Here is a 27,562-nt window from a genome sequence, read left to right as displayed (position 1 = left end):
AATCAGCGATGAGTTAACAGAGAACCCTCCCGGCCTTTGAGGAGCCCAGGACCTTCGAGAGGAAATACAGTCCTGGCTTTGAGTTCGACTGGCAAACACCACCCCCGAAATTTTCGGATTAATAGGATGGGAAACATTCAAAGTCATTGAGAAGTTCAAGTCTCCCGGAGCCCGTGTGTAAGAATTACTTCTCAACGAGGCGCACATAACTACGGTTTTATCTGAAGATCTCCAGTGTTTCTTGGTATGTATATAAAGCATACATTTTCATAAGGAAAGTAATGATCTGCCTTTTTGTATAGTGGATAGCAAGTCGAGGTGGTCCCCTTGAAAGCATCCATTAGACAGACAGATGGACTCTCAGACACTGAGACAAAGGCCTCGGCACAAAACAAATAGTCATCAGCCCAAACGATCACAGAACAGGCCAGGCTCTCCCGAAACACAGACGCACTTGAAGAAAACATGCACCCCATCGTTAAAATTAATACTAGGATAGCAGGATGTTCTTTAATCTGCACGACTGCTTTATTGTACAAAAAGTTTCCAGTAAGAGTAAATTAGTTTTAAAAAAAGGACAAAAAAAGTCATTTTAGATAGAAGCGCTTCACTAATTGCTTTGTTTAAGCACACAAGAAAAAAAGTCTTATCTGACCAATTAGGTTGGAAGGGTTTTATTACCTTTAAGAAGCCATTAGCCAGGATAAAACACTGAAAGCGCTTGTGTCAAAACAAATAAATAATGCTCTCTCAATTAGCAGAGAACGCAGTAAATTCGTTAAATTAGAGATGTACGCGGCTTCGCACCCATGGCGGGCGAGCCAGCACCTCCCCCCAACCCCAAATTAATAAAACAAGAGACAGTAGCTTTCAGTTACGATCTCTCGGGAAATATCAGGAGCTCTGGGGACCTGACAGTCAATGTCTACGTTTCCCCTCTCCAGCCCTGGTCAACAGAGCCACCCAGGGCACGTTACAGGGGGCAGGGGTCCAGGCTGAGCCCAGAGGAGCCCTCCCTGTGGGCCCTCTTCTCGGGGTGCACTCCAGGCGAGGGGAGAAACGGGACAGGTCATCACTGCCCCCAGAGCTGTGGGCAGGAAGAGGAGGGGGAGAAGGACCCTCAGGTGCCAGGACGCTGGTTACTAACTTGCCCCTGCTCCCGCAATGCTGCGGATCTTTCCGCAAGTGAAGGCTCAACAGAACAGTACAGTGTTTTGTGGTGCATGGGCTCGGGGCCACTTCCCCGCCTTGGGACACAGTGGTGGCAGCGGACGGCCGGGCTTTAGCTGGCACTGCACTGGATCCAGTCAGTGGGGGGCAGCTGCCCGGATCCCACACAGGATCCTTCAAGCCATTCCAAGATTCATTGTTTTACCCAATGAGTTGGGTAAAAAACCCAACTCTAGTCACCCTATTCACTGAAAATAAATACAAATGAACAGTGATCCTTTCTCAATGGGTCACTTTCCTTCAAAGGTCAGTAAGACGCAGCACTTGAAAAGCTTCAGCAGTAACCCATATCACCATTGCAGACTGTCTGGGAGGGAGGCCCCTCATCTCGACAGCCCCGCTGCTAGGAGCAGCTTGACTCCACGAGGTCAGAACCGTTGAGACGAAAGACGCCTACAGCTACTCTCGAGGACCGCAGAGGCCCCCCATTTCAGGGGCGATCGAGGAGGGGCTGGACACTTACCCCTGACCTTCTTTCCCAATAAATAACTGTCAGGGAATGCCGTGCTATTTCCTGAAATGCCAGGGGCACCTTTAGATCCTCCTACGGCCACATCAGTAATAAGAAAACCAGTGACTGCCCGGCGTCGTAAACCACTAGGGAAGGGAAGGCTGGGGCAGGGGTCTGGGTTTTAAGCCCATGATCTGTTTGGACAACTTGAATCTCGGGACTTGAGTTTAAATTTCTGGAAATAACTTCAAAGTCAGTTCTAGAGAAACATTCTATGTGACTGGTCCAAATAAACGGCAGCACATTTAATGAGATCATGCTCTTTTAAAACATTTTAAGAAAGGTAAAAATAATGGAAAGCCATTGAAAATGATGCAAAGACCATTAAAACAATACTGGTGTCTCAAGACCAATTAAAACATGAACAACTTCAGTTTTCAAAGTTATCACTTTCCACATTATTTCACAGGTCCAGGAATATATTCAAGCACCATATTGATAACAGGTAAGTAAACAACAAAGTCCTACTTTGGCGATCTGATTCACGCTCACACAAACGAGGGGCTTTTCTAGCCAAGATTTTAACAAATTGCAAGAATATGCCTACTTTCTGGGCATGGTAAGTGGCAAACGAAGGGCCAATAAATCAAACCACTGGTGGAATATTTTACTTTGAAATGGAGTGATGTTTGGTTAATAATTTGAGACCCACTAATCCTATATGGGGTGACCCATTTAGAATGGCCTCTGTGTAAATTCACAGTTCATTAAATGGTGTCTGGTTTGAACAGGTCATTAAGTAGTGAGTACATAAGCAATGGATTGAGCAAGGATGGCTGGGGACAAGCACAGAGACACACCGGCTGCTTCTGGTGACTTTCACAACACTACGAAGCTTCCTCTCAATGTGAGGTTATTTCAAATCACCAACTTTTAAATTTAGGTGGTTTTGCTTAGTAACCCCTTTTGGTTACGGGAGAACATGCAGTGCACAAATTTTAGATGAGGAATACTCCATTTGCAATTAATTTAAACTTATAAAGCTGTTTTTAACTGGCCCATCTAAATGTGTTAATTAACATCAATGATGGTTTCTTATTTTTCACACTTTGTTACTCTGATCATTAACAGTGATGGAAAAGCTAAATTAAGTTAAAGGGGCATGGATTACAAATTCTTAAAGGACTTCTCAGTTTGTTTTCAACTGGAAAATATATAGAGAAAAATGAAGAGGCATTTTTGCCTTTACTCATAAATTTTTGGTACCAAATTTCTTAAAAACCAGATGGTTTAAAAAAAATTTTTCCAAAAATTATTTTAACATGCTGCTCAGACATGACTGCTAAAAAAAATAGCATATACAGATATAATATATCGAACAGCTTGAGGAGGCCTGTAAACCTTCAACTCGTTTTCTCTTTCTAAAAAAAAATATATTATAACTGAAGAGAGAACTCATCTCTAATCTGCAGCAGTATCCAAGGTCCTTCAAGTGTTGACAGTGAAGGAAAAGCAGAGGCCCCTTCCCCTTGCGCGAGCACGACGGCGCAGAGGCGTCCACGGAAACGCTCGCCGCCCCGACTGGCCCGGGGCCGCACCTCGGCAGGAACCCACGGGCGCCGGGCCCGCGCACCCGGGTCCACGCGGGCCTCACGCCCCGGCCCAGCGCTGCTCAGTGCGACTTCACGCCGACGAGGACCACAATGAGGACAATGATGATGACAAATAATATGAGAATCACAAGCATCTTCCGATTCTTCTTCTGATACTGCTCTGCCTACAGAAAGAGGAGGGAAAAAAGGCCGTCATTTTCCCCAAAATCCCAAATCACGGCTCGCTCATTTCCAGTCCTAGGTCTCTGGCTGCACCCACACACCCGACACCTCTGCCACCGGCTCCAGCATCACGATCCCTGCCATCAGCTCCCGCGAGTTCAATCCACACGAGTCCCATGACCCCGGAGCTCCCTATTTACCCGGCTTCGCTAACGCCCGCGCTGGGGACCCGCCATCACACGGAGGCCGCCGGAGAGGCCGAAGGCTCTGCTTTCAGATCCCTGTGGGCCGCTTCTCCTTACTTCTCCTTCCACTGACCGCAAGGACCCACTCTTTCAACAGAAGCCTCTCGCTTCCGGACACAGTTCTCTGGATGAACGCACAGCTCCTTCACTAAGAAATCGAACACCTGGCTAAAGTTACCACAGCCAGCAGGGATGGAACCGAGGGTCCCAGAGAAGCTTGTTTTCTACCTCCTCTGAATTTGGGAACAAGAAGAAATTCAACCTTTGAAGTAGAAACAGGAAAGTTGGCCCTGTGGTGTCAAGTGCAGAAAGAACCTGCCGAGTCCAGTTCTGTGCATCTGCAGACACACATGCCCGTGGTGCAGAACGTGACCCACAGAAAGGAGAGGGGAGAAGAGAGTCGTGAGGGTGTCCCTGTCCACGTCGGGGAGAGCACGTCCTGCCCTTCCGAGGACAGCGCTGCTTCACAGTGAAGGTGAAAGCAAGGAGACAGCCTGAGGGCCGGACCTGCTCAGAACGTCCAGCCTCCGCTGCCCTACTTCCTCGTCCCCACCAACCTTCTGACCAGGACGTCTGTTTCCTAAGCGAGCCTGCCCGCCCACCAGGAGCCACTCAGCCACAGGAGGAAACCTCAGGGCAGACAGGGTCACCCGTCTGGAGAGCCCGGCCCATGTGAAGCAGCTCTCAAGGCTCCATCAGCCTCAGATGAGCTGACCGCCAAGGCAACGGCCAGCCGTGCCTGGAGAAAGAGGACGGCGCGTGCTTAGTTTTCTAATAAGTAACCTGCACCACCACGGAAGCTGACACCAAATGATATACTCTGAAACCTCTCAAAATGGTTTATAAAGTAGAACCTTAAACAAAATTTTTAGTTCCCATTAGATTTGTACACTCCCGCGGAGAAAGCTTTTTCCCTTTATCTGTGTTGTATCAAAAAAACATGTTTCACTAGTTTTTATTTAAGAAACTTCAAAACCGATGCATAATTCAACAGCATATGAAAGCCCGGGCATTACAGAGTGATAAACTAAAGTTAGTTTTCACTCTTTTAATACACAAAGCTTGGCAACCGAATGAACCTAATGCTTAAAAAGCCCTCTGCATGCACAAGGCAAGCCTCTTCTTTCTCAGTATATGCTGGAGCGCCATCCCCACCCGGCATGTGGTGACGAAAGCACGTGGAAGAGGCAGTGAAGGGCTTCTGGTCAGACCTATGCGAGGTCTTTCTGTAAACCTGACACTACTGTCAGATACGGCCATCTCTGCCACAGGAAGTGGCTGGTTTCAGAAAGGTGATAGAGAAGTACATTAGTGAATCGGAAAAATGACCATTATATACGGGTAGGAATACTGCTAGGTCTCAAAGACATGAGGAAATAGACACAATTTATTTTATTTGTGAAGTATTACATTCCTTTTAAAGAAAACATGCACACAATTATATATGAGAGACACACAGCAGTGTATGTGTATGTTTCTCATAACTCATTACAAGATTTTAAAGATGTTTTCCACTTATTTTTAACAAATATCGTGAAAAACATTCCTGAAACAGCCACTTTATTATTAGCAAAGAATAAGAGAGCTAATACTCTCACTTCAACAAACTACTCTTTCCTCAAGGTAGTACACAGATATACTGCGGTAATTAAAAGGAAAAATTAGATTTTTATCTCCTCCAGAATGAATCCCCACCAGCAATTTATCAGAAAAGTATCACAACAAAGAGAGGCCTGAGTCAGCAGCAACAAGCAGACAGAATGCTCAACACGTATTTTAACAAATACCCACTCAAATCGATTTCCTAAAACAAGACGACCTAAACAAGGAATAAAATATTTTCTAAAAGGGAGAAAACCCCAACTCCTTCAGAATCCACTGTCACAGAAGGGGATTCTCGGCAATTTCAGACCTGCGTGTGAGGTGCACCCGGAATCATTAACTGCAGTAAAACGGCAACAGCGCACGTGGTCGGCTCTGAATAAAACGACACGGTGCATTTTTACAGTCCTATCTCGAGCCGACGGCAGACGAGAACGCCGAAGACAGTTATGATGGAAGAGAAGTCTCTCATGAATTCTTGATATCTGATAATAGTTCTTCAAATTCTCAACCACTGAAAGATAGGGCATTACCTTGTGAAGCTGTTTCAAGCCATCTTCAGTTTTGATACAGGACTGTTCAACATTATAGTCGATTCTATCAAGGACGGTACCCTGAGTAATAAATGACAGTTACAGATGATCAACAACCACAACTGGGAAAACTGAACTTCAAAAATAAGAGATGCAAATTGCAGACATCATTATCCACAGAATTATCTGTTTTACCTAACTGTGATGTAAAGGTACACACTGCCAGGTCTGGAATCCATCACCGTGCAATATTAGGCACTCAGTGGCAGACTGCTGCACTAGTCACAATAAAGTCTAGCTCAGGAGAAAGAGATACTGACAAATTGAGGTTTCTTTTTTGGATTTAGCCACTGCAGGATATGCCATATTCAGACTTACTGGGGCTTTAAAAAGTATACGGTTCAGTGGAAATAGGCTCTGAGTGGTGAAGGGCTTGCGTCTGTGCCCGTGTGTCGCTTAAATACTTGGATTCAAGTAAGCAGAGAGGGCCCGTTAAGCCAGGCCTGGTTTCGATGAGGTCTGGAAATTGACTATCATGTCTATAAACGTCAGTCACCACGCAGCTCCATGGGTCAGAGCAAACACGGTGAGCTCCAATCCACACGTAAAGTTACACATTCGCCTCAGGGAGAATTTTGTGTTTAATTGTTTAATCTCTTGGTTCAGACAGGAAGAAGGGACACTGGGCTCCAGGGAAGGACAGGGCTGTGAACGGAAACGTGCTGTGTGAGGAGAGACAACGGCAGCAGCAGTCCCGTGGGAGCCTCGGGGGTAATTAACGTAACTAGATCTTCCACAGCCCCGCCACTCCATTCTGAGGCTGGTTTCAGGGGGATCAGGACCCAAATCCCTGCTGGCAAGATAATAAAATACCCTAATCAGATTGCAACAGCGAACAAACAATTTAATTCTACTTGAGAGCTAGTGGTTCCAGTTGCCATTACACAATAACCTGCCAAAATTAGAAGGGAAACCTTATCTATTGGCAGAATCACTGCTGAGCGTGGGCAGACCAACCAGGCCCCCAGCGCGGGGTGCTGCCATGAGCACCCCTGGGGTAGAGGCAGAGAAGAGGAGAACTGTCACGGACATTTGTTTTTCATCTAAAAAATAGTTTATTAGTCTTTTTATGGGGAATGATAGCAGTATATGCATATAATTTGTACACACACATACATGCGTTCGGGGAGTAGGTTCAAATTGTGTTCCTGACGGAAGTGCAGAACCGAAAACGTCTGGAGAAGGACTAGACACTACGGCAGGAAAACCCACTGAGGAGGCAGGTGAATTCACGTACCTGCTCTACAATCATCGCCCCGAGGTCCCTAAATATCTCGTTTAGGTCAGAAATAGACTGCACGATCCGGCCAATCTCCCGCTCCCGCTCTTCCACCATCAGTGTGCTCTGCCCCACCAGCACCACCTGGTCATCTGTAAAACCCTAGCAAAACAAAAAGGACGAAATGTGTGCATTAGGTTTTATTCCCCTCAAGAAAGCTACAGTGTACCATTTTAGATGTAACTTAAAGGAAATAAATTCTGAAACTATTTCTCTAAAGCACATAAACCACAGATAAGCACTTATTCTTCCCTAACAGGAAAGATCCAAATTCCCCAAACAAGCGGGCTCTAAAGCACTATCGGCCAAAGCAGGGGACACAGAGAACCCCGCGTCTGCAGCTACCCAAGGGCTAAGTAGCAAAACCACCGGGGAGAAGCCTGCGCACCTCTGGGTTCTTCCCAGGAGTGGGGTGGGCAGACTGCTTTCCGGAAGGTTCTGGAAGGCAGATGACAAGGTCTCCCTGCAGCCTTTGGAAAGGAAGAAACAGTATGGCCCCCATGACCGTTCTTCCGCCGGCTGCCAAAGCCACTCGATGGATGTGCACGTCACGCAGGGCTGATCCATTTGCATCGCATGGAAGTTAAAGGTCCACGAAGAGAAGGAAACAGACCGGAGCGCAAATGCACAGCAGTCAATTCTGCAGCCCCTCACGTACCCGATCATAAAGAGTATTATCGTCTCCATCGTCCATCAGTGGTACTGATGTATCAAAAAAATGCTGGGATCTTTCCTCTCGATTCTTCAGGCCTATCACGGATAGGAATTCACTTTACTTGAATACGTAAACCATCCTGGTACTGTCCCACCATTAAAAAGGGGAAATCTAGAGTAAAACTCAACAGTCAAAATGGAGACATTCTTAGCAGCTTTAGAAGGACCCTATCTCACCTCCAGCAGAGGTGGGGGGACAGTAGAGAACTACAAACATGCAACAGTATGCGAGCACCTGGGGTTATCTAAGACAAAAATCACACCGTAAATGTGTATAATTCACTGGATGCCAAGTGAATGACAAAATGACACAACCATGTGAGAATCTCTAAGAGAAGCAGAAATATTTAATCTAACTGCTGTTACAAAACATTAAAAAAAAAAAATCGATATCTCTCCCTAAAGCCATCTCTAGTAGAATTCCAAATGGCCCCAGTCAAATTTTAGAAATAGTAAAATTAAAACACAAATATGCCAGTCGTCGGGAGGAGAGAGAACTCGTTTTGGGGGGAGCATGTGGGGATATTATTGATTACAATGGCAATAAAGAAAAAACCAGTTTATAGGGTAATTAGAACGAGGATGTAGCTGAAGCCTGACTTGGCACTATTTAGGAAGAAAGGGAGCCCGAGTAAATCACTGTGCCAAGGGAGAAAGCGTTTGTTTAAGCTACTTCCAGGAAAGGTGTTGGGACCCTCTCTCAAATACCTGCTGTTGCGCAAATACGAAGCTTTAGCAGGGTCACAACTGCTTTCTACCTACTTAGCAGCAGCTCCTCCACCCCTAACACCTAGGAAGCCACACGTTTTTAAAATGTGCGAGACTCATTTTCAAATACTTTAAACTTGACACGGCCTATGTCTCTGTTTTGTTCTTTTCAGATGTGAACGATTTGACACCCTGTCGCCATGGCTTCAACCTGGGCAAGGTTTCCCACTGGGGGCGGAAGGGAGCTCCTTTCTGTTCCGCAAGGTGGGAATGTGCTCAAAAGCTAACAACGAAAGGCACAGGACAAAACGGAGACTAGCAGCGAAAGAGAAGGGTAAAACCACAAAGTCGTTCCAGGCGCTGACGCCGGAACTCCTGTGACTCACAAGCCCCGCAGGGGCCGGACACTCACGCTTGAGGCAGCCCGACTGCGCGCGCCGGAAGCTGGTGGACAGCTCCTGCAGAGCCTGCGCCAGGGAGGCCACCACGTTGCGAAGGAGCCGCTCCTCCTGCTCCGAGCAGGCCCTGCGGGCCCGGCTGGGCAGCGCCTGCACTGCACGCTGGCACCTGTGGAAGAGCTGGGAGAACAGGTGGCGCTCACAGCAGGGCGGCGGGGGTGGGGTGGGGGGTGGCCCAAGGTGCCCCTCGGCCTCTTCGCTCACCGGCCAGAGTGAGACACACAGCGCTCTGTCCAGACCGGCTGGTGCCGAGAACGGCCAAGAGATCAAAGCTGAACCGGACCTGAACAAGTGTGTGTGTGTGTGTGTGTGTGTGTGTGTGTGTGTGTGTGTGTGTGTGTGTGTGTGTGTGTGTGTGTGTGTGTGTGTGTGTGTGTGTGTGTGTGCGCGCGCGCACGCTGTGTGCATCACTCCTTACGGCCTTCTCATTTAATCCCGACAACCACCCTAAGAGGCAGGTATTACTATTATCACTCCCATTTTACAGACGAGAACACTGGAGTCCAAGGGATTAAATGAGAATCATGCCACTGTTACGTCGCTAAAAGCCAGGATTCAAACACCCCAACACCCCAGGGCTTTTCCCACCCACTACACCGCTTCTCTGTGCATCAGCAACCCAAGAGATTTAAATAAATGAAAAATGTAAGTGCTAGTTTACACACTAGTCACATTATTTTAAAATTATTCAAATTTAACATTTTACAGGAAACATTTCTAGGATGCTGAGTTTCTCTAGGATACTAATATACTCAGTCTGGGGCAGTAGCTCTCCATCCTTTCAGTTACAACCACCATTTTTTTTTAACATGAAAAAATTTTGCACACTAGTATACAACAGAACTTACACATCTTAAAACCAAATGACTGAACTCAATAATGTTCTGAATTTAATTTTCAAATCAATCCACAGTAGTATCTACGAACAAATGAAAAACAGTCGCCACTCCTCCAAGGCATGGAGCAGATGCTGACACCTGGAGCAGCTCAGGGCCTCCTAGAGTCCCTCTGTGAACCTCCGCTTGGGAAGTGAGGCTCTGGGACTAACATGCGATCTGATTTAGAGCCGGAGCGCGTTCCGGCTTTTGCGAGGGGGAGAAGGCTGGGAAGCGCAGGTTCCCACCTGCGGCCCCTTCCACCCTCACCTGCGGCCCCTTCCACCCTCACCTGCGTGACCTCTTGGGTGGTGATCTCAATGGCATGTTCCTGCTCGCTGCTGTCATCCAGGGTGGGTCTGTTTAAGTGCTGGTCATGAAGGCTGGCTAACTCCTTCATCTTCTGTTTAATCCGGCCAACATCGTACTGTATCTAAACAAATGAAATCACAGAACATCACTGTTGCCTGCCGGCTATCTGCCTCTGAGACAACTGGCTACACTCACAGTATGGAGCTCAGTCTTCAGCCAACTTGTAGCTGCCTGAGCAACTTTTAATTCAAACGACCAGACATTCAAATAGCACTCCTCCTGGTTACACAGTTCTTCAGTTTATTTCTATAATTCAGGTAGTTAGTACTAAAACCAAAATCACAAGCATGCGCGCGCACACACACACACCCCTTTCTTGTGGTATGTGAATAGAATAATCCTAAATCTAATGTACTTCCAGGGACACTCATTCGAGTCTTTATGGCAGGTATCTTAAAATACGTTAATGTCATAATTACCTCAATAAATAAGAGAGTGTGAAACTAACATTCAACTTACTTCGTCCACTCCATCCACCCATTTAGGAGGTAACCGCTTTGTCACGCCAATTGCTGCTTCTGGGTCTAAGCTAATGCCTGACACCAGAGCCATGCGATCATCCGCAAGCTACAGGGAGATAAAGGGACATTAAAAAAATTACTCAAATTCAATTTAGATAAGCACAGTCTTACTACCTTTCACTGCCGCTCCCTAAGAAGATTCAGAAATGGAGGAATAAGTGCACTTCCCTGTGTTACACACTTGCTTCTGATACTGCTAGGGTATGCAATGGTTTTCCTGTCTCTTCATGCACCACTTCTTAATTTCCTTGGACATACTTGTGAACATGCATCTGACTTGCTCTGGCTATGGAAATGTAATGAAAAAGTCAACAAAAGATCCTTACAAGAAAAACCTTAGTACTATACTATGATGCGATGGCATGAACCTCAGCAATTAATTTGATCAGACAGATGCAAGTTAAAAAAAAATTCTAGGCTGTAAATGGAACTAACACACAAATGTCACGGTTTACTTACATACACTTAGCTTATTTTGTAAACAGGGCTGATCTAGTTACCTTAGTCACAAGATCATCAACCATGTGTTAAAATGTGTGAAAGAACTGCCTAAAACAGTCAGCAAATTACCCACCATTTGGCAAAAGCAATCCTTAAAATTTCAAGGGACTCTTACACTGTCCTTTCCTTTCTTTGGTTAAATGTCCACAGGCAACATTTTCACTTATTTTGAAACGATCTCAACAGCTCTTGTTTACTTTACCTATATAATACACTGCCCTAGGAAGCTTTTAAGAATGGGAGGGAAATCATGGGTTCGGCACGCTGAAGCTGCCCTCTGGCCTGGAGGCAGTGAATGCTGAAAGGGTCCCGAGGTACCCTCGGGAGCCCAGCACTTACAAATGCCAGTTTCAAAAGATGCAAATGATGATCAAAAAAGAATGGAAAATAGCACATGAAAGTCCTTTACAGGTAATGCTTTGTAAATTTTCTAAATCACACTGCAGAATTGGGTGAAGAATTTATATTGCTTTTCTCCCCACCCCTGCATTTATCTAAATTTATTGTTTTTCATTCATTCGGCAAATACTTGTTTGCTTTTCTAACAATAAAGGAACAAGGCAAAATGTTTAACATCCTCAGATGAAGGGGGAAGATAAATCACATAAGGAAAAGCCTAAATTAAAAGAATTCTTCAAGTAATAAGCCCTAAATCCTGAGCAGAGAGATTGTAGCAAAATCCCTAAAAGCAAATGAGAGTCTTGCGTCTGCCACCCGTCATGCCTGGTGTGGCGCTGCCCCCACTGGCTCAGGGGACCAGCAGCCCCAGAAGAGCTCCCAGAGCGTCTGAGTCGTGATCAGGGCCAGCGCATTCCGCCGCCGCGTGGACCCTGCAGGGCCGGTGTCATTTCAGGTCTTAAACAAATGGTGCGTCATCCCGCCTGCACTATCCGGGGCTCTGCGTCTGTGACGTGGTAATTCTCAGCCAGAGCCACCTTGTTTGTTTTTAAGAGTTCACTAACAGGAATTTTACATTCTCTTTATTATTTTAATCCTCACAAAAGCTAGGTGAGCTAGGAACTATTATTCCAATCTATAAATGAGGAAATTGAAACTCAGGAAAGTTAACTAGCTTGCCCAGGGTCACAGCGTATTATGTGACAGATTAAAACCTGGATCGGCTACTCCAGAAGCACCGTCCACCCGCACGCTGCCAATCACTTTGGCAGGCGCGTGAAATATAACTGTAACTTGCTAAACGCACCAGGACAACAAGCCCTCAGACTTAAACAATAACACCAGACACGGTCCTCGGACCCACTCCCTACCAGCTACACCAGGGACTCCAGGACAGGCTCTGGCTGAGCACAGAGGCATCCACAAAACAGCCTCTCTCGAGGACCATCTGCAGATGCAGCCCCGAGGTGCAGACCTCACTCCACACAGAGCTGTGTATTCCTCAGAAGTCCTGCCCCAAAGTCACCAAGAGCTATGCAACTTTGTGGAGGGCACGATGACCAAAACAGAAGGGACAAATCACACAGTCAGCACCCAGCATCTGCCAGCTATACAGCAGGCACTGCAGAGTTGCCTAACTGAGAGCAGAACTTGAACTTAAATCTCCAGCTGTTCGTACAAAGCAACACGTACGGGTCAGAGAGTTTCCACTACGCCAGTTTATCATCTAACCCACTACATTTTACCGTTACACCGTATCTCAATAAAGTAATAATAGTAATTTGTTTTATTTAGAGTTTTTAAACTCACGATTTTGAACTGCTGTTACGGTTTACTAATATACATTAAACTAAAAAGGATACAGAGATGGTATTTACCTAAATTTATCTGCACAATAATTAGTATCAACTTCTCTGAAACAAATAAGAAATTATAAATCACGTATGAAAAGTCAGTTGAAGTGGATTCAACTCTTTTTTAAGCAGTACTTGATTTTACACCATAGACGTGTTCCCCCAAAAAACGCACGTAAAAGAGTGTGCGAACACACCCTCTTGAAGTGTCCTAAGGAAGCTTGCTAATCGAGAGATCCCCACGTGAGGGGGACAGACGCTAGCCCGTCTAGCTGGCCCTAGCTTTCCCACATGCTGTATCAGGATGTTGCCAATAAGACAGAATAGCTGATTCTTTGAGACTGAAAGCTTTAAACAGGGAAGAATTTGTCCCCTTTATGGTATAATCTGTAGCAATAGCTCATCATGATAAAGAAATGCAGCCTTACTCAGAAGAAATGTGGCATTTATTTTATCAGTATGGATTTGTAATATATTTCACAGTATGTACTTTTTTTTTTTTTTTAAGACTGTTTTGGGAAGGGAAAAACCTAATTGAAGATAAATGTCACTTAAAAATGGGAACAAATATGAACATTAAAAAAATACATCTTAAATGCAAAACAATCACCCTTTCAACTTCAGAAACCTCACTGCCCACCTCAACACGTTTCCTCATTTTTAAGATCCAGAATACATCAGTTTTCAAGTTGCCATCCAAGTCAGTTCAGACCTTAAAAAGCTGCCAGGTTTCTCATTCTCTTTACTTGTGCCTACTCCATTCGGTGTCCCCCTACCAAACACATGATGTTGCTCATTAAAGCTTTTCTTAGTGAACTTGTGCTTCTGAAGTAAAAAAAAAAAAATCTTACTTTTTAAATAAGAAAAAATTTTTTAATAAAATTGTATTTATGAGGATTAAGAATTCTTGTCTCTTTGATTTGTAACTCTTGTCCTCCAAGAACTATAGGGTGCACGACCACATCCCAGAGTCATCCAGCTCAACTGCATCAACGCAGGAAAATGCCAGCGGGTGCCCACAATAGCACACCCACAGGCTTCTTGTTCAGCTCATCAAAATTATCTTCTGCTCTTGGTCCACTTTAGACATTGACAACTGTCCCTTTAAAGAGTACCAGACAGTATGGACGAGTGCTTGATCTATGGACGGAACACACACACACACACACGAGCACAGTCTTATAAATCTTGCTGTCCCAAATATACAGCCTTCCTCCTCTTAGCAAACCCTGCCTTTACGAGAAGGCTGATTTGGTGTACTGTAAGATTAAGGAAATGGCAGGGCCCCTGCAGGGACTAGAAAAGTCAAACACAGCCCCTCCCACCCCCCCGCCACACACCCATGTAAAAAAACACACCAAGTTCAGCCATAATGCCCTGGTAATAAGAACCAGTACTGACAATTCTGGACTTTTTAAATGTTCTGTGGCAACGAACATTTAAAAAGTCCAGAAGGGACGTTGACAATTACAGCCTGGCAGCTCTGGTCTCCACCTGAGACAGTGTGGGAGTGTGTATGATGCAGTCAGACCACAAGCGTTAACTCACTGGGCTCGGAAGGCTAATAGACAATTAGGCTGAAGAAATCTCAGTTCTTTGAGGGAGTGAATAAGCATGTTGTAGAAAAGAGAATCAGGGGTTGTCAGCCCTACAGTTTTGTTTTTTTTAATCTGTGATAGTTTTATAAGTGTTTACTTTCTCTGATTATGAAACAAAAAATGTTCAAAATTGACACTTCTTTAAATGTGCAAAAAATATAGAAATTTAAAAAATCTGACAATCACACCACCCAGATACAATGTTACTAGTTTCGCTGATTTTCCTTTTTTTCTCAACTCTTATATACATCCTAAAAAAAAAAAAAGCAACAATTACCTGCGCTCTGTTGGTACTGGACCCCCACTGACTTGGTCATTTTAGTCCCAACAACAAAAGTGCAGAGGGAACTGCTCCCTGTTCTACAGATACAGACACCGAGGGGCTCACAGACTTTCCTTCTCAATGCTGCCCTCAGGAGGGGGACCAGTGAGCCAGCCTGTGGCCCCCCACGCCCCTGCTACTTCACCCTGCCCTTCCCAGGCTATATGGTTTGGGAGCCCGATTTTACATCTTGTAATTTTTTAATAGTTCCTCCTATGGATTTTAAAACCCAACAACTTGGGAGATGACTTTGTCCTAGGCAGGGAGTAGATGAGAGCAGAGAGCAGAGGACAGGGCCGTACACTGGGCAAAAGGGTGAACGGTGGGTGGGCTTTCTCTCTGGGCACACCTTACTTAGTATTCCTGGGGAAGAACACAGCCTGCTATCCCCAGGGTGCAGCAGATTTTCGAGTTGGCTTGAGTAGGAGAAACGACAAACCAACGCAGACACACTGCAGGACGCCACCCGTGACGCAGTCAGGACAGCGTGCTCAGGCCTCACCCACCCAGGGGTGGGCTTCCATCTGACCCACGCCAGGATCGATTCGAAGCCCTACTGCAGCCTTGGCAAGGTGAGGCTCTGGACACCGTTCCCAACACAGCCCCAGCTCCTCGGTCAGCGCCTGGCACTTCGTGGTAATAAGTACGCAATTATAATCAGTTGCATGAGTCAACAATAAATGGAATGAATGAATGAAGTAAATAAAAGACAGGTCATGTACAATTCACTTCACTGATACAGTGGTTCTGGACAAAGGACAAGAAGGGGAAGTGAGTGCCTCGGGTGGCCGAAGGGCCACGTGGCCCCGGAATAGAAAGGCTTGGAGCTCGGAGGGCCTCTTGGCACGTGAGGTGCGTGTGGCTGGGAAGGGGCTCTCCACTCGGGGTCTCTGCTAGAGATCGTGGCAGAGAGAATTTCTGCGGGGGGAGCCAGTGTCTGGAACTTGCTGCCTGAAGAGGAAGTAGGAGAGACTGGAAATAGGTTCAGACGGCGGAGCCCTCAGGAAAGACGACCCTTGACAGGCCCGGTGGGAGAAGTGTTCAAACTGAAGCCGTTCTGCTGTTTGTTTTTTCCCCACGGCCCACTTCCTTTTTGGGGCCACAGGTCCCACATTTCCAAACCGTTCAGTAAGCGGTAGCATCCATTCTTAGATGGATGCGTTTGGTTTTAAATACTAATTGTTTTTTAATGACTCAAGTAATAGATACACATGGCTTAAAAATATATATCCAACCTACGGAAAGGGTTTGCAACAGAAAGGCAGTTTCCCTTCCAGCCCAGACTTCTCCTGGAAGGTATCCACTGTTAACAGTTTCTTCTGTCTCTTTTCAGAAATCTAAGTACACACAAGCCTGAATGTTAGTTATTTTTCTTAAAAAAATAAAATAAGACATAATTTTTATTTATTTATTTATTTTTAAAGAGTAGGAATCGCGGTGTCCAGTGTTTTGCATCAGGCTTCTCCCCACTTGGCCATGTGTCTGGGAGCTCATTCCCTGCAGCCCTCAGAGACAGACTGCACTCTTTTTAACAGGTACAGTACAGGGAATGAGAGTTGCTATATAATTTATTTAACCAGTTCTCCACGAAGGATCTTTAGGTTGTTTCCCATCTGTCGTTATTATCAACTAGGAAGGGACCCCATTGGTTTTGAAGACAGTGGCCCTAACCCCACCTCACTGTTCATACTTCTAAATGAAAACAAAAACCAATGACACCCTCCCACCCCCAATTTTAAAAGGACTCTTTTAAAAAGGTCTGCCTTTAGGAAAAGTATTTTCAACCCCTTCATGGCTGAAACAGATACTAGAAACACAAAACCAACAATCACAGTTCGATCGCCTTTTTCCTCAACACTTTTATTCACACGACTAGAATAAAGTGCTGTGAACACATACCCTCTCCATCTTCTGGGAGAATTGCTAATAAGTGACGAAAAGGCCAAGATCGTGCTGCTAGGAAGGGGGCCACGTAACGATTAGTCAGTCAGCACAACCGGAGGGTCACTCGCTTGGGGCCAGTGACACCTCAGCAGACATCTCAACAGGTCTGGTGGCTCCGGGTCCTGCTTCCTTAGGGCTTGTGCCAGACAGCACGTCCTTCTACACCTCTGAGCAACCTCACTGCACAGTCTCAGGAATCAAGGGAGCTGCATGCATAATCCTAAAAACAATGTGGCTTATTTTAAGGGCAAGAAATTTTACTGCTTCCAAAGTTGAGACACTTTCCCTACAGTAGTAAATAATGTTCCTAAGCCCTTCTCTAAATCATCAATTCATCTGGTGTGAAAATACATTAAATAAATCCTAAGTATTAAATTGTAAAACACGACAATTAGAAGTAATCAAAACAAATGCTAAAATGTACACTCTTAGCATTTTACATATGACCAAAGATTTCAGAAAAACAGGCATAATTTTATAAACTAACATACAAAAATAGTCAAAACACAATACCTCATCCAGCTCCTGAAGAGATATGTTGTTCCCATCAGCCCATCCAGTGAGGGATAGCAAAAAAAAAAGAAGGATGGGGACAGACAGACAGATAAGGGATGGTCAGTTGAGAAAACACTGAGATTTTAAGAAACTGTAAAGTTGACTAAAAATAAAGATCCACTAACCAAAGCATTTAAAAAAATCTCCCCCTTCTGATTCTTCCTTTTAAAAAAAAAAAAAAAAAAGCTACATCAATATTTATCTTATTATGTTTTTTATTTTTATTTACCATGATTGTTGTTTTGGTAAATGAGATAGGATACAAACAATAAATAGTTGTAAAAATTAAAATACAATAGAAACAAATAAAACACACTTGCTTTAGTTTCAATAAAATATAATGGTATTGTTTCATAAATATCAAATATCATACACAAGATTCTAAATTTCCCTGAGGAAGATAATATCAAGAGAGCAAAGCTAAAATGTAATTTTACCATGTCAAATAAATGTAAATTTTAACATGTAAATCAGCCCTGCAAATGCAGCAAAATTAGAAAATGAAAAACCCCAAAAATTGTCTATGGCCGAATTCAGATAATATTCGAGTGACCACATATGTAAGGGCTCTACAAATTAAATCCCGCAGACACGGCTTTCTCCGTGGTAATAAGCAAGCCGAGAAACCACTCTTCCCCGGAGAGAGACACAGGTGGTAAAAGAAAAGAAAAACTCTTCCCATTTGCTTGGCATGCATTATTAGTAGTCTAGAAGGCACACAGTTATTTATTAGGCTATTATAAAGGAAAGTAAAACAAAACAAACGGTAAGCAGAGGGGTTTTTTTTGTTGTTGTTGTTTTGTTTTTTAAAGGGGGAGCAGAAAGGAAGCAGCACCGGCTGGCAGAAGATTAAGTTTCAATTTAAAACCAAAGGTTCTTTTTTCGATCAAAGTGGAACTCTATCTTCTGAACAGACATTTACTAATGACAGATAATCTGAACAACTAGGTCTTTTTTTTTTTTTTTTTTTACAGTATTGATCACTGAAATAATTAGTGGTGAATTTCAATAATCAACTGTGTTGATTTTTTTTTTATGCTGAGCAGTCAATTTAGAAAATAAAAAACCATAACTTCCTTCTTTAAAAATTAATAGTGCAAATGAAACTGGTCTATCAGGGCCAAAATATTATTAAACAATGACAGCAATAACAGTGTAACCACACAACATTCCTCCATGTAAAAATTCAATCAGCTGACATTATAGAAAGCTGAAAGCCCTCTTCATTCCTTCTACACTTTGCCATGAGAGCAAGAGAACTATATTTCTATACACACCCTGCCATAACAGTAGTACTACAAGATATTAATAGAGAAGATAGTGTCAAATGGAAATCTGATTTAATTACCTTTTACTTTAAAAAGAAAACCTCTTTATTTTTTAAAAGCTTAACATTTTCAGCAAGAAAGCACTGAAGTGGTTTTATTAATAAAACAAGACACAACGCAAAACCCCTAATTCAGTATCTCAGTCTGCACATCTGCCTGTCCTGCAGTGCCTCCTTGGCATCCAATCTTTGGATAAAGCATTACTGCAGACCCTGGTTAAGATCTCTGCTGCACATGAGCCTGGCCTCTTGGATTATCAACCAAGCACACACCCTGATCTTTTGGTTTCTACAATTATTAGTTGACAAGAGGTGAAATCAGAATCATGGGCTAGATACGACTCTTTTTTTTTTTTTTTTAAACAAATAGGAAAATCAAGCTTCAGAATATATAAATCCATTTCCCCAAAGTCACAGGGCTGAGATGGGGACAGACCCAGGTGTTCAGGCCTCTTTCCACCCCACCTTCCAGTCTCTCTAATTTTATTAACAATTCAGGGAGTTACTAGTGATAGGCAGCTACTACCACACCACACTGGGAATTAAATTCAGGAGGTCTTCTTTTTGAAGAGCATCATCCCCTCCCATTTTGCTACTTAAAAACAGAAGGCCTTTCAAAACTCCCCCTGCCACCAATTTACCAGAAAATTTTGTCAAGACCTGAATTAAAACATTTAGAATTACCATCAGGAAAAACCAAAATATAGCCAAATGAAAACACGGCACTACACATCATCACTTTCTAAATCTTTATAACGTCTACATCTAGGTTTCTGACCTGCCAATGGCATACAATCAAGCAAATATTGAAAACTCCAAGTAGCATGTGGAATTTATTGTCTAAAGAACTTTCTACATAAAACTGAAAAATAAGTGGAAACCCATCTGTGTTTACTCAGGAAGTCTGGAAAAGTTGAGCAAAATGAGTTGGAAATACAGGTCTATGCTATAGTGATATTTACTTTATTTCCGTTACTACCAAAGTAAAAGTTTGCTTCACTTTTATCCAACAAAGTACCCTTATTCTCAAGTAAGCCTCTCTGCTCAAATGGAATCTTTAGAAGCAGAAAAGCAAATAGATCTAAAGAGAAATATACAATGATTTCATACTTGGATTCTAAAGACAGAGAACTAACTTTCCAACAGACTCAGCATGGACTAAAACACAGAACTTTCAATATGCAAGTCAAAATGGACTTGCATGGTTGTAAAATGAGATAAAGATGCAATCCCATAGTAAGAAGAAAAAGATTTTTTTTAATGGGTTCTTCCGTTCTCCGGGACCTGCAGCCCAAGTCCGGGAAAAGCAGCCAGCACTCCTGTGGCCCAGCAGGTAACACAGGGCTCCGGGCCAGGTCTGCCTGAGTTCCCAATCCAGTTCCCTGGCTCACTAGATGGGCAATACTGAGCAAGTTTCCTAACTCCTCGAAGCCTCAGTTTCCAGATCTGTATCATGAGAAAACAACACCACCTATCTGATGGAGCTCTGTGAGGATGAAGTAGGGTTACACACGGAGAGGGCTAAACCCAGTGCCAGGCACACAGTAAGCGCTCAATAAATCTTGGCTAATATTATAGTCAAGACTGAAGAAGGACCTCAGTTTTCTTATAACCACAGTTAATCCTCAATTGTTTTTCTTCCCCCAAAGCACACCATGTTTTATTAAAAATAATGTGCTACTTTCAAACTAATCTAAGACCAATTAACTCTAGCTTCCATTTATAGATTGTGCATTATTCTGAAACAGAGAATAGATTAAGCAGTAAACACTAACAAAGTAGCTCAAATCCCTCTATAAGATCTGTTTCAGGAGATCAAAGGAAATCACACAAGTCACACAGCACCTCACCAGATGAGAACAGCAACTCAACATCTACTTGTCATTCATTCAAGACTTTACACGTTTTTTTGAATGATTATTTAATGCTGTAAATTCATTCCAGCTCCTTAAAGCTAAGCTGCCTGTAACTGCCTGAATGAGGTGCTGCCTTAAAACCTGCACTTGGCAGACAGAACGTTAAAACTACTCCACAGTATTGGAGCTACTTTTGAGGATTTTTGAGGTAACATCGGGCTGATGGGCAGGGCAATGCTGTTGACTGTGATTTCCTCCTTTTCAAGTTAAAGCTAAGGCTGCAAGCCTTGGTCAGTAGAAACAATGTATTAAAACAGAATCTGAGAAAGCAGGGCTGAATCCACAGGGCCACTAGAAATCACCTAACTCAAACCCTCTATTTACAATTAAGGCAAAAGATGCCAGAAGAGATTAACAGCTTGCAGGAAGACCTACATTCGGAGTCAGCCACAGAGTGAGACTTGGCCCTAAATTCCCAGGTTTAAACTCCAGGGCTCTTCCCTGTATTTCACGCTGCCCTGAGGCCTAACCATGATGGAGCATTCAAAACTGAGGCCAAAACAGAATGAATGGGAAATGCCAACAGCTGCATTTTGCTGACAGTCTAAAAATCAAACCCCTGGTCTATTTTTAACAATTAGTTTTACTAATATCAACACAACCGAGAACACAATTAAGTAGAATTTTGTTCAGTTCTGGGTGCTGAACTTTAAAAAGCACACAGAAAAACTAGACTTCATTCATAGGCAAGAAAACTTAACCTCCCTGCCTGAGCCGGGACTGCTGAGCTAGAGAAAGCTCCGGGGCACCAGCAAGCTGCAGGGTTATCTATCCTGCAGGAGAAGGAAGAGGCTTCCTGTGTCAGAGACCCCGGGGGCCCCGAAGCAGAGCTAGGACCACAGGATGCAAGACACAGACAGAGACGGGGTTAACAGAGGCAAGGACTTTTTTCGCAGTGGAAGAGGTAGGGGTGACGGCTGCTGGAATTTCCTATCCCCATCACATAATGCGGTCAAGGAAGGCAGGCAGAGGGGTTATCACAGAGGGGATGTCGGGTCAAACGACCTTTAGGTCCCTCCTGGCCCTTGGGACGTTTTGTTTGTTTTGTCACCGCACATCCTCCTTAAATTCCTGCTTAGCTGTGACATATTTGCCTGAATGTGGCACAAACCTGTTTTATACGCGTGTATAGGTACACACACTAACCCCACCACCACCAACCACCAACTTCTACTTTTTTCCTCCAACTAGGATGCAAAAAAATGCCTGTTTAAATTTTTTGAATGATATGGCTTTATGTGCCCTTTGTTTTGAGGTGTGTAATACACACACGCACGCACAAACACTTTACAATCAATTTCCACAGCTTTCACCTAAAATAAGGATGTGCAGATTCAGATTTAAAACTAAAAAAAAAAAAAAATTTCAGATGTGATTTATTTCTAATTGTGAGATAATTTGCACACCCCAAAATCAAGGTCTACAGCTTTTTCTTCTAACTAGGAAGTAGAAATTTCAGTTTGATTTTTTAATTAAGTTACACTCTAGAATTTAGTTACTTCCTTTTTTAATTACCTGAGTTTTAGATAAATATATACAAATTGCCTTTTAATTGTTTTACTTGTGCTTTTAACATGCTAGGTATTTGCTAAGTTTTTATTTATGATTTTTCAAACATACAGAAAACTATGTAAAATGGCATAGCCTCCCCCCACATATTCATCAGTAGACTTAACAATTAGTAACACTCTGCCTTAACAATTAGTAACACTCTGCCTTATTTGTTTCCTTTATGGGGGGCGGGGGTTAAGTATATAAACTAGGTGATCGTTTGACATTTCAATACTAAACATTTCAGTAGACCCCTCTAATAAAGCTAACAAATTTATTTAATTAGTTTAACTAATAATTTCTTAATACCACCTAAAACCCAGTCCATATTCAAATTTGACAGCATTAATTTTGTTTGATTTGCTACATGATTTTGAAATTTACAACTCAGAAATGAGGTTTAAAAATTTTTATGAGCTAGATATGCAGTGAAAAATATTACATCAGTTATTTAATAAAGTTTTAAAAATTGTGTTAGACATAGTTTTCCCCAAAATGTTTATAACATTTTTCCAACTTCCAGAAAAACTGAAAATATTGTACCCTCTATGTAGTCATGCTAACATCTTGACATATTTAATTTTGTGTGTCTGTGTGTGTGTAGAAATGGTTTCTGTAGAATCAACTGTAAGCAAGCTGAAAATATAATAATTCACCCCTAAACACTTCGGAAATTTATGACATGCCATATGTTTTTTAATGCACACAATTAAAATATATAAATGTGTGACTTCTATTTAATTCTAACTTAGGCAAACCATCTTTGTTTAATTGCAAAATCTATTTTTTAGATAGTCTTAATTGACTACAAGGATATTTTAAATGATCTGATTGCTCATAATGATCTGAGAAAGATTTTAAATAGTCAAACCAACATATGTAACATTTTAAATGGTATAGTATGTAAAAAATACTTTTTAGTGCTCTGACTTAGGCATGTATTTTTAGTCTGACTTAGAAATCTATTTGCAAGAAAATGTCTGAGTTAGCTAAATATACCTGTACATTTTCTGACATATCTTTTTCCAAATTGTACAGTTTAGCTATATATTTTAAAATATTTGACTTAGTTTATATATATATTTAAAATTGCCTAACTTCGAAAACCATTTTAAAAATAGATTTGACTTAGAGATGCACTTTTAAAAAGCTGCCTATCTCAGACACCAGGTTTTTAAACCGTCTGACCAAATGATTAAAAAAAAAAAAAAAAGTCTCATGTTATCCTATGGTTCAGTGTATTCCGAACCTTACATGATTAAAAATTTTAAAGCAAACATTATGTTTTAAAATCAGTTAAAGACTGATACCTTAGAAACATTAACAGGAGTTTTAGTTCTGTTTTTTTCTCCCCATGAGGTAGCATAAAATCAAGTCATTTAAAGAACATGCAATTTTTACATCTTATTTAGCAAAACTAAAGTTCCATGGAGGATTTTTTTTTTTTTTCACTCACTTCTACTCTCTATTTCTTGACTTATTTCAGAACATTCTTTTCAAAATTAGCGCTGGAATTAGCCCGTTCCCATTTTGCACTTACTTCAGTATAATACGACTTCTTTCAGTTTACAAACGTAAAAAACCTTCAAATTCTTAAGTAAATGAAAAGCTAAACACACTCTGTCCCTCTGTTTTCTATGCTTTTTGACCTAAGTTTACCGTGATTTTATTCCTAAAACCGCTCACACAGTTTACAATATTTTTCTATATAAGCAAGCTGGCCAAATATATTTTCCTCTTGCGATTTACATAAAGGAAAAACTGTCTTTGTAGACTTTGTCAATAATCAAGACAGAAGGCCTGATTTTTGTGAAGCATTTAGATCAAGTCATAAAGAAAAAATGTAAAGGGAATACAGTCCCTAACAGGTGAAATAAATGTGAGATTCCCCCAACTGTATATGTCAAGTATAACCCCCAAGAACTTGGTCTTGGGGTGACTTTATTCTCTCCTCCTCCAATGCTGCTTCTATTCAAACCCACTCTGTCTACAGCAAGGACCCCACCCCCCCACTACAAACTAGTTTCATAACTTCACTTTTCCATTTAGGCTACCACAGAGCTCATCTTCATTCTCCTGTTTAGATCATGCACACACACCCTCTTACTCAACAGAGCAGGAAACTGAGGCTCAGGAAGAGAAAGGAGCCCCTTAAACAAACAGAAAAGCACAGCAATCCTTCCAGGCCCTCCCAGTAAAAGATTCTACGGCTGGGCTAAAGAAAGTTTCAGGTTAATTAAATCAAAAACCGTGGGCTATTTGGGGGGTTGATTTTCACATACACACCATGTTCTTTTTAAAAAGTTCGAATGGAGGGAAAAGCTTAATTTCCTGTCTGGGAAATGGAAAACGAAGAAGCTAGCACCTTACAGCCTCACAAACGAGAGCCCCCAGGAAAAACAGCGAAGCAATTATTCACAGGGAACACGAAACACAGAGGGCTGCGAGGCCATTAAAAGAAAACGGACGACAAAAAACCAAAACAACAACTCCTTCCTCTTTGGGGGAAGGGCATCGTGCATTTGCAAGGATTTGGGTCTGCGAGCCTGCAACCCGACCAGCAGAACCGAAGTGAGGCTCAGTCTGCGGGGGCGGAGTGGGGGAGGGGAGCTTAAAACAAAACGGAACGAAAAGGCTTCAGAAAGGCCCAAAGCTTCCAAACCTTAGTGCTAAAACATATGTAAATTGGAGGCTGCGGGTCGCGCAGGGACGGCCGGGGGGAGGCCGGGGGGTGGGGGGAGGAACTAGGAGAGATGCGGAAGTGAGGAGAGAGTGCAAGGCAGAGGTGGAGCAGGGAGGGGCCTAGCACTGGTTCTTCCCCAGCCAGGGTGATCGATGCTCTCGGACCCCAGCCGAGAGACCTTGCATTTCCGTACTAGTCTTAATCTTCTTTTTTAAACAGAGAGACAGACAGAGACAGACAAACAGGCAGAGCCGCAGTGCACACGGTGCGTGTGTCGGAGAGGCCGCCGCCAAGAGACTCACCGCAGCAATACTACGTGAATGCAGAGGGCTGCAGGTGGTGTGACTACTCACTTGCTCGGCTAACAGCTGCCGGTTTTGGATGGAATTATTCCGCAACAACAAGAAAGCGTCCGTTAAACGCCTGGTGGCCATGTCTCACCCTTTGTGACCCCCCGCTCAGGGGCCCCCCGCCCACTTCGAGGCCAGGTTTATTCACTTTCTTTCTCTTGGCCTGGCCTAGTCTAGCCCACCCTTCACAGGAGCTTCTCTTGACAAGGCCTCGGGCCTTCAGCCGAGCAGGCGCTGCTCTGCGCTTCGTCTAAGCGCAAAGACCCCTCCCCAAATAACCACCTAGGCTTTCCGATTGTCTGACTCCCCCTACCCAAGACCTGCCTTCGATCTCTAAGCACTTAAATCCCCCCAATCCTTGCGTTGCTAGCCAACTTCCCAGAGACCCCTCCCCAATCCAACCTTGGATCTACAAGCGTCTAACTCGCCAATCCGGCTCCGGGCTGGGAGGCCCTGAAGCCCCCTACCACATTAGTCTCTGACACCCCCTAGGGCCTTAGCTGGCTCTGCCTAACTTGGCTCACAGGCGTCTGGGCCGGGCCCTCAGGCCTGTCTCCGGCTCAGTGTCCCCGCCAGAGGCTCTGGGAGGCCTGCCTGAGGTCCCCTTTGGACAACCCGAGCCAGGCCTGGGCCCTGAACTTCTGCAGCTCCCTTCTGGGGCCTGGTCTGAGCCTGCTAAGGTCGAGGCCCGACCTCCTGACCCCTTCCCTCTGTGGGCGGCCTGGTCCTCCACTGCCACCGCAGGCTGCCGGCCTCCAGGAGGGCAGCAGGGCCTGCCTCCCCGGCCTCCTCACTCCTCTTCTCCGGCTCCCTCCATCCCGGGATCTGACTGCTGCTCAGCCCCGGGCCGTTTCCGTGCTATGGTCCCGGGTTCTGGCGTTCCCCCTGGCCCTCTTCCTGTCCGTCTCTCGCGAGTGCCCCCCTGCGACGTTCATAAGCCTAGCTCGCAACGTTCCGGGCGCGGGAGATCCCTACCCCCCTCCCCCCAACGCCTGCCCCGGGGCACGGGAGCGCTCCGCCCTCTCCCGGGGTGCTCCCGCGACGCCCGGTTTCCCCTTCCCAACTGGGCCCAGGCACTGGGAGCGGGCCGCCGGGCGGGCCTGAGCCTCGAGAGCGTGGCCCCCACGTTGCAAACAACCGCCAGGGGCCTTGGCGCGCTTATTAGAGTGGAGTCGAGCGGCAGGCAAATTTGGGCTCCGGCAGAGCCGTAGTTTGAGGCGCGCGGAGTTGGGGCGGGAGAGGAAAAGTTGGAGACGACTGCCTCTGGAGGCCGAGCACGCTCCACTGCAGGCGGCGGCTCACGCTTGCTTTTTTTCTTTTTCGTTCTTTTTTTTTTTTCCAATTCTGAAAAAAAAAGATGTATCAGAAAAACCACCAGGAGGGAAAAAAAAAAAAAAAAAAAAAAAAAAGCAAAAGCTGCAGCTAGAGCTCCAGGCCGCCTGGGCCGCGCCGCCGCTTGCGGTCGGGGGTCGTGGGGGGCGCCCGCCCTCCCCGGCTACCGCTTTCTGTAGGGGGCACTGCAGGGTTGTAGAATCTCAAGTGGAAAAGTTCCCCGAAACTTTGACAGTCCCCCCCCCGCCCCCAGCAACTTTTCTCTGCCTAGTGGGCCCGCGCGCCGGCGTGCCAAGCCTGGCCCCGCGCCCCCCGCGCCCCCGGCCCGCTTTCCGGCGCTGCAGTCGGGTCGGGGAGCTCCTCGCGACCGCGGCTGGAGGTTGGGGACCCGGGTGGCCGGGATTTGGGCAGGGGCTCCGCCGGGGCGCGTTGGGATCGAGCCGCCCGAGCCCGAGCGCGCGAGCAGGGACTAGGCGGTCGCCCCGCGAGGTGTCCGGCCCGGGGCCACACCACGGGCCGCACGAGGCCACCCCACCGGCGGCACGAGGTCACCCCCCGGGCGCCCCGAGGCCGAAGCCCGAGCCAGAAACGGCCTGGGCCGGGCGCGCGGGCCCGAGCGGGTCGGGGTCGCGGAGCCAGGCGGCCGCGCCTCCCCTGGGCCCGGAGCCGGGGCCGGGGCTGTGCGGGCTTCCCCTCCCCGGGCGAGCCGGGGCCGCCGTGCCGCACTCGCGACTGAGGTCTTAACAAAGGAAAATCGCCCCGGCACTCGGGAACGGCCCCCATCCCCGCAATTGGTCCTGCATTAAACAAACTTTACACACACGTGTGTATTTTCCGAGCGTTTCCCGCGTGCTAAGCTCCGGGTTTGCAAAAAAGAAGGAAAGCAAAACGGGAAACACAAAGCCGGTG

The 27,562-nt window shown here is 44.9% G+C and overlaps 1 protein-coding gene across 7 annotated transcripts; it reads right to left on the bottom strand.

Annotated features, from left to right (window-relative positions):
* Nucleotides 1-504: 504 nt before the first annotated feature.
* STX16 (syntaxin 16) lies at nucleotides 505-26,210 on the bottom strand. Of its 7 annotated transcripts, none has more exons than XM_057529132.1 (9): nucleotides 26,015-26,210; nucleotides 25,274-25,339; nucleotides 10,751-10,869; nucleotides 10,223-10,363; nucleotides 9,010-9,175; nucleotides 7,834-7,925; nucleotides 7,134-7,277; nucleotides 5,837-5,917; nucleotides 505-3,458 (listed from the first exon to the last, which is right to left on the bottom strand). In XM_057529132.1, the coding sequence occupies exons 3-9, from the start codon at nucleotides 10,781-10,783 to the stop codon at nucleotides 3,354-3,356; spliced, it is 762 nt and encodes a 253-aa protein (XP_057385115.1). In that variant the 5' UTR covers nucleotides 10,784-10,869; nucleotides 25,274-25,339; nucleotides 26,015-26,210; the 3' UTR covers nucleotides 505-3,353. The 7 variants fall into 7 exon arrangements, with proteins under 7 accessions (XP_057385115.1, XP_057385116.1, XP_057385113.1 ...); XM_057529133.1 differs by having other exon boundaries at nucleotides 25,325-25,339; XM_057529130.1 differs by having other exon boundaries at nucleotides 10,762-10,869; nucleotides 25,325-25,339; nucleotides 26,015-26,207.
* Between the last annotated feature and the right edge of the window lie 1,352 nt (nucleotides 26,211-27,562).

This window comes from Balaenoptera acutorostrata, chromosome 15 (assembly GCF_949987535.1).
Source record: "Balaenoptera acutorostrata chromosome 15, mBalAcu1.1, whole genome shotgun sequence".
Taxonomy (NCBI): Eukaryota; Metazoa; Chordata; class Mammalia; order Artiodactyla; family Balaenopteridae; genus Balaenoptera; species Balaenoptera acutorostrata.
The sequence above is the reverse complement of the archived record's forward strand: the minus strand, read 5'-3'. Positions and strand labels throughout refer to the sequence as shown.

Excerpts from the sequence above, each read along its gene's own strand:
- STX16 (XM_057529128.1), bottom strand. The coding sequence starts at position 25,405 with ATGGCCACCAGGCGTTTAACGGACGCTTTCTTGTTGTTGCGGAATAAT. Across the intron at positions 7,926-9,009 it reads GCAGTCGGGCTGCCTCAAGC|GCCTGAAGAATCGAGAGGAA; the intron begins GTGAGTGTCCGG and ends TATCCGTGATAG. Across the intron at positions 7,278-7,833 it reads ATAATACTCTTTATGATCGG|GGTTTTACAGATGACCAGGT; the intron begins GTACGTGAGGGG and ends TTGTTTTGCTAG.